The following is a 21689-nucleotide window of genomic DNA, read 5'->3' as shown; positions in this document are numbered from 1 at the left end:
ACAGATGAGAAAGTTGAGACCCACTGCCTGCCCACGACATGCTCCCCAAGAAAGGGAAACCCAAGCTAAGCTTTTCGGTGTGCCCGTTCTCCCGGGTCCCCTGTCACAGTCCTGGCATTGGGGGGAGCTGTGCTTCTCTCCTTTAAATATTTATTTCGCAACTTTATGGGGGTAGAACTGACCAATAAAATTGTATGTATTTATGGTGCACAGTATGATGATTTGATATACGTATCCATGGTGAAATGGCCACCCCAGTGAAGTGAATTAACACACCCATCACTTAGGGCAGCGATCGGCTTCAAGGTAAATGGTGACAATACCTGACATCTCCTCTCTTAGCATATTTCAAGGATCTAATACTTGGGATCTAGTATTAGGAACTAGAGTCACCGTGCTGATCGAGAGGTCTCCAGAACGTGGGTGCCCTCTGGACGCCCTCTCCCCATGTCCCCCAGCCCCTGGCAGCCACTATTCCACACTTTGCTTCTACCTGTTTGACTTTTTTTATTGTTAAGATTCCACGAATCGGTGAGATCACGCGGTATTTTTCGATCTGTGTTTTGCTTCCTGCACTTTGCATGCCGTCCTCCAGGTCCGTCCGCGTTGTCACAAAGGGCAGGATTTCCTTGCTTCTCACGGAGGAGTCGAGTTGCATGGCATGCAAGGACCACCTGCTCTTTACCCATCCGTCCATCGATGGGCCCTTGGGTTGTTTCCAGGTCTTGGCTGCTGGGAAGAACGCTGCTATGAACATGGGCGTGCAGATAGGTTTCAGATCCTGTTTCTATTTGCTTTGGGCAAATACCCAGGAGTGGAATCACTGGGTCATAGGGTAGCTCTAGTTTTAATTTTTTTGAAGAACGTCCATACTGTTTTCCAGAGTGGCTGCCCCAGTTTGCATTCCCAGCAACAGTGCAAGAGGGTTCCCCTTTCTCCACATCCTCGCCAACACGTTCTGCCCCGTCTTTCTGATGACGGGCATCCTGCCAAGGGTGAGGTCATGTCTCACTGGGATCTCCGTCCTGCCTGCATGCACACAAGGGGAAAGTTCCACAGCACGGCTGCAGCCACGGCTTCCAGATAATGTTGCTCAGGGAAAACTGGGGGGGCACAGGACTCAGGGTCCTTCTGTGCTGTTTCACTGCCTCGCCCACCCGTGCTACCACCACGTGGTACTGGGGTTCGGAGCCGGGGGACAGGGGCCGTGCCTCTGAAGGGTCCCTGGAGAGGTCGAAGAGCAGAGGCGGGCTGTGCTGGGTCACGCCGTCCCCGGAGCAGGGGCACAAGCGTCGGTCGTAGCAGGCCCCTGCACCCTCGGGGTGGAACCGTGGTGTCATGTAGTGGACCTTCCAGAGTCTTCCGCCTAAAGCAGACGGGGAGGTGGTCAGGGCAGGAGAAATGTGCTTGACAGTGAACACCTGACCTACATACCAGCCCTGGGGAAATCATCAGCATCCCACCCAAATAAAAGGAGAGGAGAGAAGAAAAGCAGGTGGCTCTCCCAAGTGCGTATACACGCTGTGCTCCAGGCACACGCAGGGGAAGCAAACAGGACATGGCAGATAAGAAAGCCAATCAGAGGGCGGCACGGGGTGGAGCCCCCAGGTTCCCTTCCCCTGTACATGTGCCCAGCACCAGCCATGGTTCTCCATGATTCACTGATTCTTCTCAGCGTTTCAGAAAGAGATTTGCTCTGTGATAGTGCGTTTCACACGCCATCACGGCCAGGCTATGGCGCCCAGACATGCTGTCAAATACTAATCCATATGTCGCCATCGTGGGGGTTTTTTTTGGTTTTGTTTTGGTTTTTTTCTCCAGTGAGTTGAACATTTACATTACTAGACTGTCCTCCATGCCGTGGGTGGGCCTCACCCAATCAGGTGAAGGATGCAAGAGAAAGCTGACTGAGGTCCCCTAAAGAGGAAGGGATTCTGTCTGAGCTTCTAGCCTTTGGACTGAAGATGGCAGCATCCACTCCTGCGGGACTGCGGGCTAGCGCTGAAGATTTCAGACTCGCCAGTCCCCACAGCCACGTGAGACAATTCTTCAAAATCTCTCTTCTTCTACCCACCCATTCATCTGTATGTCTTTATGAACATGCGTTATCTACCTCTCTGTCCTCTGTCTCATTATCTATTAATCAATCTATCCTATCATCCATCCGTCATCTATCATCTATCCATCCAACCTTTATCCATCATCTGTCTATCCATCCATCCATCCATCTGTTCGTCCATCCATCCATCCATCCATCCATCCATCCATCCATCCATCCATCATATCTATCTATCTATCATCTATCTGTCTGTCCGTCCGTCCGTCCATCCATCCATCCATCTACCCATCCATCATATCTATCTATCTATCTATCTATCTATCTATCTATCTATCTATCTATCGTCTATCCATCTGTCCATCCATCCATCCATCATGTCTGTCTATCTTCTATCCATCCGTCTGTCTGTCCATCCATCCATCCATCCATCCATCCATCCATCCATCTATGCATCCATCCATATGTCCATTATCTACCCATCCATCCACCCTCTTTCTCTTCTTCCCTCCCTCCATCCATCCACTTATCCATCCACCTACCTTCCTTCCTTCCTTTCTTTCCTTCCTTCCCTTCCTTCCTTCCATCCATCCCACACACTCTTGGTTCTGTTTCTCAGGGGGAACCCTGACTAATGCAAGCCCCCCTCCCCTGCACCGGGAGAAGGCATGTACTCACTGTCCTTCTCGTGCCAGCGTGCCGCATGGAGGTACTTCCCACAGTAATGAAACAGGAACTCATGTGCAGAGTGCTCAGCAGTCCCCCGAAGCAAGGGCACCAGGCTACGGCCATCGATCACCCTGATTCAGTGAAGAAACACAGGGAGGAATCAGACCAAGGCGGCTCAGGCTGCGTTGCACCTGAAAATGAAACTCCAGGCTTGTAAGGGCTCCTGCTAAGGGCAAGAGGAGCAGAGCTGGGCTGTCTCCCCAGCTCTGTCCAGACTGCAAGTCGTTGAGCAAGATGCATGTCATTATTTCTAAACCCAAAGTCACTACGTTGTAGGGTCATTTGTTACGCGGCACTCCATACGCAGTGAGCACACAGACATCTACACACCCTTCCGACCTCGCCTGTCATGGCCACGTGACCATATTTCTAAAAAGCCCTCCATCTGAGTTTAGCATACAAATGTAGTATTTTTCTTACAGTTGTAAAACACTTTTAATTATACCCCAATTATGATGGTTCCATTTCCTGTGTCTCCGTGGCTGGGTCATGGTGTTCAGTGAGTTGGTGAAATGCCAGTCTGAGTGTTGCTGTGAAGGCATTTTTTGGATATGGTTAACATCCACAATCAGTGGGCTTTGAGGAAAGCAGAGGACCCTTCACAATGAAGGTGGGCCTCGCAGAATCAGTTGACGGCAGCCAAGAGCAAAGACTGAGGTTTCCTGAGACGATGGAATTCTGCCTCCAGACTGTACCAGGGAAATTCTGCCTGAGCCTGCAGCCTGCTGGCCTGACATAAGGATTTCATTTTGTCAGCCTCCACAACTGCCTGAGCCGATGCCTTACGATAAATGTCTGATTTTATAAACACGCAGACATCTGTACATACTACTGGTCTCTCTTATACGGAGGTATCTATTTGTTTCCTTAAAGGGAGTACTATCAAACCATTATCAGAATATTTACTGCTTTCTTTTTATCTTGTATTAGCAAGAGTCTTTGTTCCTGTGCTAATATCAAGGTGATAGATCATTTTAAAGCCTCTTCAACATATGGGCAAGAGATTTCTCAGGAAATGACAGGGAGATGTGTTTCAATGGATCGACTTCTAATGCTTTCATTTCCCTGCTATTGTGCTGAGTTATGAAATTTTACCAAATGGCAAAACGAGTAGATGGGCACAATATTGTATTTAATCGCGTTTTACTGAATATGATCGTTTTGCATTAGGCTGTCCCCTATATTTGAGGGATTCTACCCTACGTGTGAAATAGTAAAAGGACCGCTGTCAGGAACTAGGGAGGAAGGAGGTCTCATTACACGTGTACCTGTCCTGGGGCACATCGCCGCCCCCCAGCTGGACCACGGTGGGGAAAACATCCATCAGGCTGGTGGGCTCGTGGATCACTCGGCCGGCCGGCAGCACCCCAGGCCACTGGAAGATCCCTGGGACGCGGATGCCGCCTTCCCAGCCCCCCATCCCTTTGCCACCTGTAAGTAAGTGCCATTAGAATTCTCCAGGAGATGGTCCCATCCACACACACACCTGGGCGCACCTGTCTGTCTGTGTACCTGGGTACTTTTGCACATAAAGGCACACGGTGGCAGCCTGCACTTCCCAAAAATGCTGGCAGCAATAATTCCAGAACCTCGTCACACCCCAATGGGCAGGTGGAGTCCATATGCTCTCCTCTTGAGATCTGGCAGGTCTCTGTGACCACCGGAACACACCCCATGGTGTGCAATGTGTGGCTTCAGACGTGTAACTGGCACTGGGATTTCACACCGTGCACAGCTGGTGGCCCCATCTTCCTCTGTCCCTTTTCGTTCTGGAAGGACTAGGAATTGGGTCTGGGACCCCCTGCTTCTCCTCCTCTCCCACCTGCTCCCCATACCATCCACCTGTTCCTTTGCTCCTTTTCCTGGTTCTTCTTCATTTCTGGGACCCTTAGCAATGGGTTGGGGCCCAGGTTGGCTCCTCAGGAAATGCATGTAAGTATTGATAAAGTAACCCTATGTTACCGAAGCAGAGTTGTAAACAGGGAGGGATGTGTTGAGAATCTTGCTAAATAAATGCTTCCTTCTTGCAGGTCACAAAGTGTAATGTGCTTGCCTCTGTTTTGCGCTGCTGTGTAACAAGTTACCACAAATCATCAGCCTCACTCCTGCGTATTAGGTCTCCGTTCTGTATGTGGGGAGTTGGGTGTGGCTTGGTGGGCACTGTGTTCTGGGTCATACCGTCGGAAATCAAGGGGTAGGCTGTTTGCAGAACATACCACCAGGGACGATGAGAGAATATACTCTGCAGCTTGGGGATGTATATGGAGGACTGGAGGGAAAAGCTACTTCCAAGTCAAAGAAAACAGACGCCATCGACTCTCATTATTCCCCGGAGTGATGTTCTGCAAACTCGCCACACAGACCCAGTTAGTACACACTGAACCATGACGCTAACAGAGGGCTCGGTTCCAGGGAGACTCTGTTCCCTGTATTTTCATCAGCCAATTGGTGTATTTCTGTGTGTTTTGGTGGAAAGACTCCTTATTGAGTGGACATCATAATTCACTGGCATTGAACTCACGGCCAACAGCACTAGAACTCCCATCTGGATGAAGCCAACCTAACACCCTCATTTTCTCCATAAGGCTCATGGCAAACCTCTTGCCCTTGGGAACAGGGGACAGCCCTTCAGCACTACGGTCAGGAGCCATTTGAAGCAGCAAAGTCACCAACAAAAAGCAAACAAAACTGCAAAAACGTGGCCACGGAAGAGACCGTGAAAAGGACAGGTTTATAGTCTCAGAGATGAAATGTAGGCACAGGGTAGCCTCCCCCAACCTTAGTGGAGAACACGCACGTTGGGCAGCTAATATGCGTACTGCTGTTCAAATGAGGGCAAAGGCATCGCAAAGTATGGATTTTGGGGTTACAGATAAATTTGAGCAAGGAGATGAAGTCATAAACATGGAATCCATGAATCATGCAGAACGACTGTATCAGGCTTTTAAAAAGATGGCCATATGAAGGTGTCACGCCGTCAATCTCGCATGACATTGTGGAATACAGGGACACGTACAACCGAGGTTGTAGTTACTGTGCTACCCATGAGTTAGGATGGCATTTATTTTATCTTAATTATTTATTTGTATATCTCACTCTTCTGCTAACATGTAAACCCTTTAAGGGAAGTGCACGTGTGTTTTTTTTTCTCTCTCTTGGCATCTGGATAGAATTTGGAGTATAACAGCAGCTCAAGAAATCCCCCTTTACAAGCACACTCTTTTCCCCTCTGCGTGCTCTCCAGCCTATACCGCTGAGAATCGTTAGGGGGGTCCCGTAATGCCTTTTAACCCCCAATATCCATTGGTCTCACCTCTGAATATTCCGTTCCATCCCCCCAGCTGGCCGTGTTCATCTCTTGCCTCCAAATGTCCTCCGTGATCAGAGGTAAAATACGTGAATGTCGTGTTTTTCAAACCGTTTACTTCAACAGCTTTGAGGATTTCGCCTTGAAGAGAAATGGAACAATTCAGGACAGAGCTGGTGACACAGCATCCACGAATTCTACGTAACTTTCTTGCTAGAAAGTCCCATCAGGGGGCTCTGCAGTCACCAGGAGACCGCTGTTATGAACGTGACCACAAAGTGTGAACCCCTATCTGATTTTCCTGATACCACAGGATTCAGAATCTTGTTTACAAAGTTATCACAAATACAGAAAACAGAATAAACACCTAAAGCTAACACGGCAGCAATGGGGTGTTCTGAACGGGCACTGTGGGCTCGCATACATGTGTCCATAATAAGTGCATGCCGGGGGGGCGGGGGCGTGGTAAGAAAGGGTTGGATGGGAGAACCCCATCGAGATAGGAGGAAGCCAGAACTGCAAGGATCCACCTGTGGTTTTGGCACATGGGGGCCAAGGCTCAGGAGAGCACAGCCATCTACAAGCCAACCACTCGCTTTATCCACGGAGACCAAACGCACATGTAAAGCACTGAAAGTAAAGATTTTAAACCACACGGGCATGCATCGCAGTGAAATGCATGTTTTTAAAGCATGATGTAATCCACCCTCCCATTTTGGGGGTGTTTGCCTCTTTAGTTGGTCTACGGTAGCCCTATGCTTCTCCCAGGATCAGCCCTTAGATCCTGCAAGGGTTTAGATGTCTACGTTCTTTGAAGAATCTATATACACTTGAAACTAAGGTAACACTGTGTATCAACTCTACTTCAACGTGAAAACAATCTACAATCCCAACGGATCTCTCCAGGCTTCCTCCAGGCCGTAGGAGGAAAGCGATGTTGGTCTGTTGCCCTGAACGGTACTGTTCTTGCTTCACTTTCTGCAATGTCTCATGATGGCTCCGTTTTCTTTTTTTTTTAAGATTTTATTCATTTATTTGAGAGAGAGATAGAGCATGAGTGTGGGGGAGAAGCAGAGGGACAGGGAGAAGCAGACTCCCCACTGAGCAGGGAAAATGATGTGGGGCTCGATGCCAGGACTCTGGGACCATGACCTGAGCCGAAGGCAGATGCTTAACGGAGTGCTGAAGGAGCATGTGAATGATAAGGGCAACTTCCTCCCTCTTCTTTGCCTTTTCTCTTACTCTTTATTGCAACTTGGTTCCGAGCGAGGCGGCGGCCCATCTGTTACCAAAGCTGAGCGGTGAGGCCGAGACTGAACGAGGCATGGCCGCGCCTTGACTTACCTACAAGCCAATCCATCTCCTCCACGTTGTCGCCATATAAGCCGTGCTGGCTCTTCCCAAGAAAGTGTTTTGTGGTCGCCAGGGGAACGTGTACGTGCAGCAAGGACACGAAGAGGAGGAACGGCCTGTGCTTATTTCTGAAAGAAGAAAAACATCCTTCACAGATGATGACACCTGTTTCAACACCATTCGATCCACCTGAATCCTTGGAACCCGTGTCCCCATTGGGGCTGGTTTAAGGAATCCCAAAGATGATAAAGAGAGTCAGGTGCTAGGAGAACTCGCCTCTTCTTTAAAAAAGGGATTACCTTTTTTAAAAAGATTTTATTTATTTATTTTGACAGAAAGAGAGAGAGAGAGAGCACAAGCAGGGGGAGGAGCAGAGGCAGAGGGAAAGGCAGGCTCCCCACTGAGCAGGGAGTTTGACGTGGGACTCGATCCCAAGACCCTGGGATCATGACCTGAGCCGAAGGCAGACCCCCAACCGGCGGAGCCACCCAGGCGCCCCAAAAACGGGACTACCTTTCAATATAAGAAACTGCCTCGTGTAGCATGCGACCCGCCGTTGTTTCCAAAACCATGGGCTGCTCTGTGACGTCATGGTTTCTCATCAGGATACAGTTCCAACGACGTACAAACCCGAAGCTGGCGTACCAGGTGACGAAGAAGAGGAAGACGAGGCCGGCTGCACCCAGGACGACCTTCCAGGACACAGAGATCAACCCGCACGTCTTGCCAACAGCGACGGTCAGGACCCCCAGGGCCGCCATCTGGGTGTAAAGCCGCAGCCTGGCTCTCGTCACGGCGTCCAGTTCCGGGCTCCCGCCTGGCCGACAGTCGTTCACCAGCGTGAAGGGCATGCCGTAAAAGTAGTCGAATCCGTGGTTCAGGGGGTGGTGGCAGTGGTCAGTGCGGGATTCACAGTTTACACCCTGATGCCACTTTCCTGAAAACAAGAGAGACGTGAAACAAGAAGACCCACGGGAGGCGGTCTGTCTGACGCCAACCACCTTCCGATAATTTGGGTGCTCCAGGGACAACGATGGTACGCAAACAGCAAAACCCGCAGGAGAAAAGGAACATGACAGAAGTTCGAGATTGAGAGGAAGACGTTGAATGTGTTTGATACGGGTGTGTTTTCCCATGGTTACATCGCACTTCGCAATTACTGAGCAAACGTATGGAGGTCATAACCTTTATCAAGAGATTAAAGGTTTAAGGTTTTCTGGACCGTTAGGAATTATAAGTTTGCATCCCTAGACTCTCCTGCTATTAGATAACTCAGAAAATATCATTTACCGGTATTTCTTACTTAAAAGACAGCTACGTGATAACAGGCGTTGGCTCTAGAATAATTTTACGACGAGTAGAAGCAACCAACTCGCTCCACTCATTATTACGCAAGAAATGCTCATAATAGATTTTTTCCAAAGGGAGTAATCTTATAATATCATCGAGATGGAACACGAGGAAGCCCATATATCAAATTCCAGCAGGATATACAAGAATTGGGTTCTCTCCAGAAGCTCAGCCAGCTTAAATTTAGCTACAAAATACGACAGAAAAGGGTCCACCGTACCATTTGCCACAATTTCCGAGTGCAGAGGTTAAACCGGGTCCCCGCCCTGCGCTTCCCTCCCATGACTCACTACGCGTCTCCAGGACCTATAGAATCGGTCCTTGATCCAAACTCGGGGACATGCCTTTACATGCCTGCTTACGTTTAAGGAAGCGAAAATGCTGGGAGGGGGTGAAACAGGTGGAGAAGAAAAGTATACAGACAGTCTCCATCTTGTCCACTTTCCACCACTTGGAACGTGAACAGCTAAATACAGATGGGGTGTGAGCACCAGAAGAATAAAGATTCACAGAAGGAACTGCTACGCACACCTGCAATTGCAGCAAACACAAAATAAATCTACTTATTTTGTTTTAAACACAATTCCACCCACAGACTGGAGATATGTGGGTGGTTGTGGGGTCAAGGACATTGACCCAATGGTGGGGAGTTGGTAATGCAAAGGTCCAGTCAATTTGGGTGGCTAAGAAGTTTTGCTCTACTTCTTAGGATTGGAAGACAAAGACAGGTGATAGAGCGGATGCGTGCAAAGTCCTTGGAAATGTCCTTGAAAATGGCAGATGCTATGTTCTGAATACGTGTGTCTCCCTAAAATTCCTATGTTGAGACCTGACCCTGAGGTTGATGGTATCTGGAGGTTGGACCTTGGAGAGGAGATTGGGTCCTCAGGGTGGAGACTCCTGTGAATGGGATTAGTGCCCCAGAGAGACCCTCGCCCCTTCTCACATGTGAGGACACGGAGAGAAGACGGTCCTCACCAGACACGGAGTCTGGATCTTGGACTTCTCAGCCTCCGGAACTGTGGGAAGTAAATCTACATAATCTCTACTTCTAACGTAGCAGGACACTTTTAAAGGGGGGAAGGTGGTTACCCCTCCATGCAGCCAATCACCACCCTGACAAAGTGGGGGTGTCACAGTCCCCTCTGAACTCGACAGTGACTCCTGAGTGTGGAAGAGCTGGTGAGGAATCGAACGGGACCCCAGCACACAGAGACCCGACCCAGCCCTCCCTTGACCGAGGGGAAGACGCCCTGGTCATCTGGCCTCTGGTTCCTGTAAGACGGGATGCTACGTCCAAGCACACAGGCTGAGCAAGGAATGAAAGCGGTCATGAGCCATCTGGTCCATGACAGGTGGGCGCCCATCTGTAAAGAAGTCACCTGGCAGGTGTCGGAGTGCCGTTCTCAGACAGGTGGTGTTATAAGGTTGGCCCTTGACTAACGATGTGTGAGAATTGGCTCTCCAGAGGATTCCCATCATTCCCTAACGGATAAACGTGGCTCTGAGTCTAAAATGCTTGCACAAAGTGGTTTTGCCGAACACCTGCTTTCCTTCTGGAGGCTGGAGTTTTGGGGGGGGGGGTGCCAGGCAGCAGGTGCCTATGAGACCAGCCCCTAACACAAAGCCTGGGAATGGAAGAGAAAAGGCAAATCTCCCAAGATGTTGAATTAAAATTGCTTGTCAATGACAGAAGTTCCAAAAGCGTGACCAAGAGAGATCAGATGGGGCCAGCACCCGATTTTGGTTCTGACAGGTGACTTTTTCGCCTTGAAGGGAAACAGGTGTTCTTCACGGTTGCTCCTCGGGCTCCCTGAATGGTATGAGTACCTATGAGGCCGGTTGCATAACCTTGCTGCTGTAGGATTCTCGCAAATGTGGTTTCGTTCGCGGGGAGTCCGCCCGATCCCCCGTTCCACTGCAGGACGCGGTAGCCGTCATCGGCTTCCATGCCTGTGGAGCAGAGCAGAGAGCAAGCACTCAGTCTCCCTTGACTGCAGCAGGGGATGAACCCGGCCCACACCTGTGGACTCTTCACCCTGTCTGGGGCAGGTCTGGGCTGTCACAATTGCAGGAAGGGGTACTACTGGCCTCTGGTGGGGGAAACACCCTGCAGTGCCCGGGATGCCCCCACCACAGAGAATCATCCAGCCCAAATGTCAGCAGTGAGGGGTTGAGAAACCCTGCCTTGGCATGAGAGATTCTCTCTCTCTCTCTCTATCATCCATCCATCCATCCATCCATCATCTATTCATCTATCAATCCACCCACCCATCTATTCATCTATCTACCTATCTATCCACCTATCAATTAATCTATCAATCCAACTATTATCTATCCATCCATCTATTCATCTATGTATCATTTATCTATCATCTATCCATCTATTAATCTATCATCTACCAAAAAATCTATTATCTATCTATCTATCTATCTATCTATCTATCTATCTATCTATCTATCATCATCTATCTCTTTTATCCATGATATGGCAGTGGTTCCCAAACAAAGGTAGTTCTGCCCCCCAGGGAACAACCGGCAATGCCTGGAGACCTTTTTGGTTGTCACAACTCGGTGGGGAGCTGCTACCAGCATCTTGCACATAGACACCTGACCCCCAGTACCCCAGAATGTGAGTGTGTTTGAAGATAGGGTCTTTGAAGAGGTCAAAATGAGCTCATCGGGGTGGGCCCTGATCCCATAGGACTGGGGTCCTTGTAAGAAGAGGAGGCGAGGACACAGACACTCACAGAGGGACGACCATGTGAGGACAGAGGGAGGAGGCAGAGACTACATGCCCAGGAGAGAGGCCTCAGGAGGAACCAGACCTACCCACGCCCTCAGACTGCCAGCCTCCAAGACGGTCAGAAAATTAATCTCTGTTGGGTCCATCTGTGCTATTCGGTATGGCAGCTCAGACAGACTAATACGACAACAGTCCAATATGTGAATGTACCAGTTTATTCACCCACTCCTGCCCCGATGAACTGTGTCCGTGTTTGCACCGTACAAACAGTGCTGCTGTGAACGTTCTCATTCCGTCTTCTGCAGAACGTGCGTGTGTGTACATGCTGGGCACATACTTTGGAAAGGCGAGGTCATGGGCGTGCATGCATTCAGCTGAAGACGACACTGACAAATCAGGGCCCTTCCTGCAGCCTCAGAGTGCCTCTCACCAACCTCTTCCTTGTTCCTCCCTGATTCTGACCCTCCTGCTTCCCCCTTAGAAGGACCTCTCTGGGGGCACCTGGGTGGCTCAGTTGGTTAAGCGTCTGCCTCTGGCTCAGGTCATGATCCCGGGGTCCTGGGATCGAGTCCTGCATCGGACTCCCAGCAGACCCCCTGCTTCTCCCTCTCCCTCGCTACTCTCTCTCTCTCTGTGTCAAATAAATACAAATTTTTTTTTTAAAGGACATTTTCGATGACGCTGGGCCACCTGGATAATCTAGGATAAAGTTCCCATCTCAAGATCCTTCACCTAATTCCATCTTCAAAGTCCCCTTTGCCATATAAGGAAACATTCGTCCACTCTGGGAATTAGGATGTGGGATCTTTGGGGACCACCATTCGGCTCCCTACACGCTCCCCCAGAGCCTGTCTGAAATCATGACTACACATCAAGACTGACTGAATTTTTTAAACAAATAAACACAAAGTCAACCATAACCAGACACCCCAAGAAAGTTCCGGTCTCTGAATTCCCAATCAACCCAGTCATCGCACGACTACCTAAAACACAGTATGCTTTATGTAAGTTCAAGGTGATGCCACTTCTGATTCTATCTGCACTATTTTCCCTGGATCTCAACCATCGCTAATAATATTAAGGACAAGAAATGAGCGGATGCAGACGTGCCACTTTCTCGGTCGTCCCCGCAACACTCACCTGATCGGAAGGAGTGCCTCCCCGTGAGAAAGGAAGATCGGCTGGGGGTGCAGACGGGGGCGGCCGCCAGGTGCTGGGTGAGCTTCACACCTTCCTCTGCAAGCCGGTCGATATTGGGTGTCCTGAGCAAACCACACACAAACATCCCGGTCAAGACGGTGCTTACAGGGATCCCTGCACTGAAATGCATGGCACGGAGGACATCAGTATTTCTTGAGGGTTTTACCATCAGTTGCATATGGTGTCTTGCAGAGGCAGATGGACCCACCCCCAAAACCACCAGCATGAGCACATGTACAGAGGACCACTTGCTGCAAAAGGTGCTGAGCCCTCGTCCCGGGATCCTGGGCCGCAGCCCAACCCACTGCATGCATAGCCACCATCTGAGCCCACCACCATCACCCAAAGGTCTTGGCCACCAGAAACAAGCTTCCCTTGATGCTCTTGCTGTGTGTAGCCATAACAGTTGTGCGCCATCTTGTTTTTGCTGTCTGCTCTCATCAGCCAGGAAGCTGTGGACACATCGAGCTGTTTGCTTGCAAAGGTGGGTCCTTTAGACCTTTACTCTTTGCTCCTCTGTGAACACGCTCTATTTCACAAATGGGAAACAGCCTTCCCAGTCGAATGGGGAAGGAGTGCCCCTTTCCTGCCTACACCACCCGGTTTCCATGTGGATGGGTTAACTAGCAGAGAGCAAGTGAAGTAAAGAGAGCAGGAAGACAGCAAGACCAAAGGCACTGGCTGATTTAAAGTGGACGGAATACAATCTAGGAGAGCTGATACCTAAAACTTCCTTACTGGGCAGGTGGTCCGATGGCCCCAAGGTCAACGGGATCTTTGGAGGGAACCTGAGGCATGGGTGGAGGGCTTCCTTGCTGAGCATGAGTGCTGGCGGAGGGTGCTGAGGGACTTGAGAGTGGTCCACAAGCATTACCTACTGGGGAGAAGAGCCTCTGAGGGTCCTTGTTCTCCCAGCGCTGTAGGAGGGGATCGCAGAAGTGACTGCAGCTTTGTTGAGGGTCTGGGCAGCCCCAGGCTGAGTCATGGGGCCAGTCAATACTATTTTCTTGGACACAAGCCACTTCCAAAGCCCTGTGACCCAGACTGCTTACTAGTGGGGGGATGCCAGTTGTCTCAGAGGGTCCCTGTCCATAAGTTTTGTGCAGAGAGGATACAAATAAGATGAACCCTGAAAGAGCTATTAGTCAACTGAAGGACGTCTAGGAGCCGGTGGGCATCCCAAAGTCCTAGTGTGGGTTTTCGGGTTCAAGAACTTCTGATGCATCGAGATCACCGCCAAGACCAACCTCCGAACGTTGCCGTAAATACCTTTCTTCCTAACTCAGATGGTGTCGCCAATTTTGAAGAATACATTTTTAGTTTTAATTTCTGCTTTTGTTTTGGTCCCTCTGTGTGACCACAGTACATGTTGTCTGAAAAAAAAAATGAAAAATTACAAGTGTAGTCTTCAAAGTCCTTGAAGCTGGTTAAGCACCAAGGTCATGGGCAGGAGGAAAATGTTCAAAAGATGTTTGGTGTGAATGCATGGGAGGTCAGTAAGTAACTTCTGAGTTAGTGTAGTAATATAGTAACATAACAATTCTGGAGACTCTTAAAGGGAAAAGCTGCATTTTTGGACTCGCTGTTATCTTTAGTCCCAACGATTTCTTGGTCAATGGAGTGATCTCCCCGTTGGCAAGGAGACAAGCAAAGCTGGGAGGTGGAGCCACTCGTCCCTGGTCATGGAGCTAGAAAGGGCCAAAGGAGGGTTTAAACACCTCCTTAAATCGCACCTGATCCGTGTGACTTAAAAAATCCAGCGAGTGTGGTGTTCTGGGGGTTGTGGCTCAAACATCTCTACCCTCAGACTCACACCTTCCATTAATCGTGGATTTTCCGATGCTTTACAACCACCCATCCACTTTGTGACCACTATGGCTTTTTTCCTGATGGCTTTGTTCCTATTTAAAGACAGAGTGCCCTTTGTCCTCTTGCATGGAAGCTGTGGTCTGTACTCCTTCAGCTGTGGCTTCCAGCCCGTCCTACATGCCCGGAAACCACAGCTGAAGCCAGCACTGCAGACACCTGCTACTCTGGGCCGCTGCTGCGGCCCTGCCGCGCCTCTGTTTTCGGAGAATAGCTGAGTCCGTCAAGGCGGGTCTGGCCGCTTTGGTCACCTTTGACTCTTTTTACAATGGCAACCAACTGAAATATAAATGCTGTTAGTAAAAATCACCCATTCGGTACTCATGCTGGTTGTGTTCAATAACCCAATTGTAAAAATTTACTTTTGTTTTTTTGACTAAATTATGAACACGCCTTGGAAGGGCTTATAGGATTCTACCAATTAAGTATCATTTTAATAATTATAATTTATAATTACCAAATAAGTGTAATATTAGCTCTGACCTATTTTTCAGTTTACAAAAGTTCTATCTCTAGTTTGATATCCAATAGTCCATTTATCTATAATCTACCAATCTATCATCTTTCTACCCATACTTCCATCTTTCCATCCATCCATCCGTCCATCCACCCATGTATCTTCCCATACATCATCCATCCATCCATCCATCCATCCATCATCCATCCAAGTTCCATCCATCCATCCATCCATCCATCCATCCATCCATCCATCCATCCAAGTTTCCATCCATCCATTCATCCATCCATCCATCCATCCATCCATCCATCCATCCATCCATCTTTCCATCCATCCATCCACCCACCCATCCATCTTTCCATCCATCCATCCATCCATCCATCCATCCATCCATCCATCCATCCATCTTTCCATCCATCCATCCATCCATCCATCCATCCATCCATCCATCCACCCATCCATCCATCTTTCCATCCATCCATCCATCCACCCATCCATCCACCCGTCCATCTTTCCATCTATCTATCTATCTATCCATCCATCCATCCATCCATCCATCCATCCATCCACCCATCCATCCATCCATCCATCCATCATTTGTCTGTCTAGCTATCTACCTCTCTTCTATCAAGTATTTATCTCTTACAGATGTCTTCATGATTATCTACACACTGGAACAGAATGAAAAACACCACAGGTTTCAACCTCAGCACAGATATCTTCTGCTGCAGAATCTCATTCCTCTACTTGTTAAAAGATTCCTTAAACAGGAAAAATGCTACTGGTTTTAAATTCTGTGCTTCTCAATCAATTTATGTCAATTCCTTCTTTCCCTAACCAAGTTGACTGGCAAATAAAATCCTAAAATACTGCTCTCAAGTGCCTTTCATTTTTTTATGCATTCTTTTTCTTTTAAATAACCCTCTGGCCCGTGGGATCAGAGATTTTTATTTAAAAAACAGAGAGAAAGCATGAGAGTGTCTGAGAAGGATATAAATATGGTGAGAAACAGCCCAGTGACTCTCAGGGAAGGAATGGAGGGGCAGGGCATAAATGAGATTTTCCTGAAAGAAGAGAAATTTTTTTCTTCCTATCGTGCTAATAAAACAAGCAGCTTCCACATGTATTTACACACTTGTCTCTGACATTAACACACGTTTGGTGTGGCTTTGCTCTCAGAGCCTCAGGGGGTCACTTCCATGTTTTGCATCATGGACCCAGAAGGAAAGGTGGAGATCATCCAATGGCGTCATATCAAGAGGGGAAACTGAGGCTGGACGTATGACTGATGGCACAGCTCTTCAGAAGCAGGGTCGGGGCCACAGGGCCAGTCCTGGGGCTCCCTCTTCTGTCCTGACCTCCTGCTCCCCTCTCAGTGGCTACACATTCATTGCACACCTCATGGGTTCTCGACTTCCCTTTCTTAGGAGGCAGGATATGAAAGAGACCCAGTGTGTCCCTCACGAGCGACCGGAGTGACTGACAAACAAGGGTGTCCGACCCCTGATTCCGAACGCAAGCCCCTTCTAGCATGGAAGTTGCTGGAGAGAATTCTATGGGATGGATTTACTAGTGCAGAATGGCTTATATGCTAGAGGAGTCGGAATGATTTCACAGCAAATCTCCGAAGGATGTCTTATATACTATAAGGGGAGCCAAGTCGCCTCGAAAGTAAAGACAGTTTCTCTAAACTGAGTGGTTCTTAAACGTCTTCCCCCGTCAGACCTGATAGCTTACTTGGGCAGAATTTTTCAAGGGGGTGTGCCCTGCCCGCATTAGGGTGGGTGGACGTGCCGTGGAGCAACGTTCTGAAGGCCAGGGAAGTGCAGTAGGTGTGGGCAGAATGCCCACATTCCTTTTGGGCGGATGGCGAGGGGCATGGCCCCCACACCTGTAAGGGGCGCCCTGCAACCCATGTAGACATGGGCTCAATGTCTTCATCAGTGAGTCAACGCATTAAATTAAGAGAACATCTTTGCCGGCTTTAGGATGCCCCAAAGACCCTCCTTCCACTCTGCCTGTGTTTTAGCTGGAAGGAGAAACACCGGACATTAAAAAAAAAATCATGGGGGCTGCCCCCTAGGGGTGGTAATGGGCGTGCAATCCCAGTCTCTTAATTAATTTCTTAATGGGTTCAGATTTCTTTACCCAAAGCAGCAGGCCGCAGAAGGTCCTGCGGGGTTAGGAATTCATCCTACGAACTCTGGGGGACACGATTCAGTCCATTACGGGAAGTGATGGCTCAGAGAGGGCAAGGCGTTCTCTTGGGGTATGAAAATCTTCTAAAATGCATTGTGGTGATGGATGGACTTGTCTGAAGATACCAGAAGCCAATGAATTGTCCACCTTAACTGGGTGAGTGGTCTGTTCTGGGAAGAATAACTGGGCAGGCTCAGTGTCGGGGAGGAAGATCCCTGGATACACAGGGCAGATTTCTGCTGCTGTTGGAAAGGCCGTGACCAGAAGGGGTGGGCCTGGGTCTGTGTAGGCCGGTCCCACAGTGGGCAGTTAATACAAGGCAGATGGTGTGATGCTGGGGTGGGGGTCTTCCTAAAAGAAATGGAATGAGGTACTTTTCTATGTTTTTTCCTGCTGTTGCACAGACTTCGCAAACATCAGTGTCCACGTTGGCCAGCAGGGATGGCCTAGGAGCCTGTGTACTGTGGACACGCGCTGAGCTCCCCTACAGTGTGACTAGCAGCCTCAGAGCTGCCATTTCCTAATTCCCAGTATTTGTGAATAGGACCTGACTTGGAAATGGGGTCTTTACAGGTGTGATTAGTTAAGGATCTAGGAATAAGCTCACCCTGGATCAGGGTGGCCCTAAATCCAATGACGGGGTCCTCAGAAGACACAGAAGAGGAGACAGACACAGACGAAGAGCCACATGAGGACGGAAGAAATGGGAGAGACGTGGCCACAAATCCAGGGATGCCTGAAGCCCCACAAGCTGGAAGAGGAAGGACCCTCCCCTGGAGTTTCAGGACGGACCACAGCCCCACCTGGATCTCAGCAGCCCTGCCCCGCCTGGATCTCAGACTTCCCGTCTCCAGGACTAAAACAGAAGAAATTCCTGTTGTCTAAAGTTACTCCATTTGTGGTCCTTTGTTAAGGCAGCCCTAAGAAAGGAATTCACCCTCCCACCAGAGTGCCATGTTGTTTGAACATTTCAGTTTAGGACCCTGCTTTCCGGTCAAAAAATAATTTACTTGGTGTTCAGATCTGATGCGCTAAGGACTTTCCCACGACAGGTATATTTTCAATGCACTGTTCAGCAAGATGTCCCGGCTAACACACACAGACACACACACACACAGGGTACCAGGACCACCAGCATCACCAGCACATTATACCTGAGTGTGTCGTTCCCATAGCAACCAAGATCCCCAATGCCAAGGTCGTCCGCCATTATCAGTAGAATATTGGGTTTAAGCGCATTTGCTGCTTGTAACTCGGAAGTCCTCAAGAGCAAACACGGGAGTAGAACCCACAGAGAGTCCCTGGAGAGACAAACAAAGAGGCCAAAAGGAATGTCTAGGATTTGGAAAGTCCAGGGGGCATTGCAAAGCGGCTTGCTCGGAAGGCACGGGTATTTGCCGTAAAGGAGGATTTACCAAGGGATCGCATCCAAGCGCTGGTCCCTTTGTTCTGACTGCTCGCAAACTAACACGGGGCGCGGAAAACTGGAACGCGCTAGGGTTTTGTCCGGGTACCTCCTCCCCATTCCCCACTCCGTCGGTCACTAATCCTGCTACTTCTGTGGGGCGCTCCCTAAAGGGCTGGATAAGAGGGCTGAGCCCTTGCCTTCCGGGGCGCGCCTCCCTCCCTTTCCCGCTGTAAAGGCGGCCAGAGCGCGCCTTCCGTCCCCGGGGCGACCCCACAGGAGGGAGGCGGACCCAGAGGCTCGGAGCAGCGGGGAACATGCATTTTAAAAGTTAGAATGTGGGATTCAAAGCACCCCCGCCACCACAGGGAGACACAGCACTGCTGGTGTGACTCAGGAGTTACAACAAGGACGTGGAGCTCGCGTTGCCCGCAAGGCCGGGGCTCTTCCCGCCCCAAAACCGGGAGGGATGCGGGGCCTGGGCGCCCTGATCCTCATTCCTGGTTCCTGGCTGGCAACAGGAGCGTGCCCCGGGGTCCCCAGCAGGGCCCCAGTGCTGTCCCGTTCGCCGATTGCACCCTGGGGCGCCAGCAGTCCGGAGCTGGGGGACAGGGACTGAGAAGGCCCGGGCGGGACGGGGCGTAGGCGGAGTGTCGAGAGGGTGGCCGCATTCCGGACGGGGGACGGGCCTGGCGCGTCTTAGAGGGTGGTGGGGAGGGGTAGGAGGGGTCTCGGGGAACCGGACCAGTCTTAGTGTTGGAGTTGGAGGCCTCGGCTCCGCTCTTGTTGGAGGGGGGGGGGGGGGGGGGCGGCGGGGCGGGGCCGTGTAAGAAGGAGGAAGAGGCGCGTTTTGGGAGGCGGGGATCCAGGGGCTGGACCGGACGTGTCTCCAAGTGGGGGAGGGTGCGGCCGTGCTGGGATGGGGGGGAACGGAACAAAGCCGGGATGTGGGGGGAGGAAAGGAGCTGGGGGACAGGGACGTGTGCTAGAGAGGGAGACGCCGCCGTGCTGTTGGGGGTACGAAATCGAGGGGACCGGGCGTATCGTGGAGAGTGGGGTTTGGGGACACGGCCGCGCTCCGGGGGTAGGTGGCGGGAAGCGGGAGGGGGCGTGTGCTAGACCGTGGGGGCACGCAGCAGGGCTCCGAGGGCTCGTGGGGAGGGGTACTCGGGGCCAAGGAGCTTGTGGTACGCAGTGGGGGATGGGACCAGGCCTCGCTCTGCAGGGGCGTGGCCTCCAAGCACAGCCTGGCGGCTCCCCTTCCTCTCGCCCTCACTCCCTCTCCTCCCTTTTCCTGCGTCTGGCTTCCTCTCCCTTCCCCTCCAACGCCACCTCTCCCGTCCCGCGTTCCTGCGATTGCGAAGCGAACGTATAGCTGAGTTTGGGTGACTCCAAGGCGCACACATCGCCCGCCCGTCCCGGGGGCCACGCTCGCCCAGTGCGCACCCTCCCCAAGCCCCCATCCCGGTCCCGAGTGGGGGCCGCGTCTCCGAGCCCCGCGCACCTGGCAGCGGGCGCCATGCGTCCCCTCGGAGCCCTGGGTCCCATGGCCGCGCGCGGGCAGGGCGCGCAGGACTCTGCCCCCAGCGCGCGGCGTCCGGACCCGCCCACGCCGCCGAGGCCCCCCCCCCGGGGGGTAGGGCCCGGTCCGCCCCAATCCGTTTAATCTCCTGTCGCCCCGGGCCTTCCGGGAATTGATCTTGGAAACCGGTTTTCCGGAGTCCCCGGCGCCTCCGGGCGGGCACTCCCAGGAGACTGGGGCGGAGGAGAGGATGATGAATCTAATCCGGGCTGGGTTTGGGCTCGGGGAACCCCAGCAGCCCTCGGCCAGGGAGTCCCCTTTTCCAGCAAACCCGGAAAGTCTGGGGACTGGCCGCGTGCAATCAGGCAACCAGAATGTTAATTATGTTTTACTAGGGGCCCAGGACGCCAGCCCCCTTCTCTATGGCCAAGGTGGGGCCCGGGGTCGGATGTGAGCTAGGCTAGTTAGACCCTCACCCACGGGACTTGACATTGCGGGTGTACTTGGTGGTCATATCCACGTCCTGGTCCCCATTAGCTGCCCGGAGTTCCCTTTTTCCCTTTCCAACTCAGTTCTGCATTTTGGGGAGATACCCTTGGGAATTAAGGCCTGCCAAAAGCTTGGGAGTTGGGGTAGGTTGCCCTAACACCCTTGGGGGTCTTTCTTGAAAACTCATTTCTGAAGGAGCTGTTGGGAGAAAAGATCTTTTTGCCTTTGAATTGATAGACCAGTGAGCTCCCATTTCTGGAGAGGACTCCAGAGAAGCCCACCCTGTCCACACCTTAATCTCAGACTCCCCCTCCACACACACACCCTAGAGCTTTGAAAGAATAAATTCACGTGGTTAAAGCTGCCGCCATGGTGGTCCTTTGTTATGGTGGTCCTTTGTTATGGTGGCCTCAGTAGAATGATAGTGGTGGGGCGTAGGGGTGCGTGTGTGCAGAGAGCGGGAATTGGGTGCAGGGTCTGGAACGAAATCCCCATCCTGCTGGTGTCCCGTCCTGGACATGTCCAGTGCAAAGCCAGTGGGCTAGGGACCTTGGTCCTCATGCAGTGACCTCCCCACACAGAGCAGAAGAATACTGAATGCCCAGCACGGCCCCCAAGGTCTGGGTTTCCCTAAATCACGGGGAATAAACGCTTGAAAAGAGTTTCAGTTTGAAACAGTTGGTGCAAACCTCCAAGAGATTCGATGTGGAAAGTAATAAACCTACACGCTTTAAATTGGCCCCCGTCACCCCTTTTCAGGGCTAATTATACTTGGTGCTCACCTGGCTTTTGTCTGCAAATCTTTTTGACACAAATACCTTCCCCTGGGATTGTGAACTCCCCTGCAGGTGGGGCTGGGGTCCAGTGATGGAAATCCCCATGGCCGGAGGGGCTCTACTCCCCACTTCCTTGTTGGGGTGCGGCCTGAACAACCCACGGTGTTTGGGTTTACTTGGGAGTGACTGCACGCCACTGCGTCTTCCTTATACTTTTTGTGTTTTGAAGAGCAA

At 51.0% G+C, this 21689-nt stretch overlaps 1 protein-coding gene across 1 annotated transcript; it reads right to left on the bottom strand.

Moving 5' to 3' along the window:
• Positions 1–482: 482 nt before the first annotated feature.
• Positions 483–20316, bottom strand: ARSD (arylsulfatase D). Its single transcript, XM_045813627.2, has 10 exons — positions 20173–20316; positions 18418–18564; positions 12682–12803; positions 10626–10748; positions 7959–8382; positions 7437–7573; positions 6099–6233; positions 4054–4216; positions 2735–2856; positions 483–1366 (listed from the first exon to the last, which is right to left on the bottom strand). Exons 1-10 carry the CDS (start codon positions 20214–20216, stop codon positions 1002–1004), a joined length of 1782 nt encoding a protein of 593 aa, XP_045669583.2. The 5' UTR covers positions 20217–20316; the 3' UTR covers positions 483–1001.
• Positions 20317–21689: the final 1373 nt, after the last annotated feature.

Source organism: Ursus americanus, chromosome X, assembly GCF_024610735.1.
Source record: "Ursus americanus isolate L20-20 chromosome X, mUrsAme1.1.p, whole genome shotgun sequence".
Lineage (NCBI taxonomy): Eukaryota > Metazoa > Chordata > Mammalia > Carnivora > Ursidae > Ursus > Ursus americanus.
Note: the sequence above shows the minus strand (reverse complement) of the source record. Positions and strands in the feature narration are given on the sequence as shown.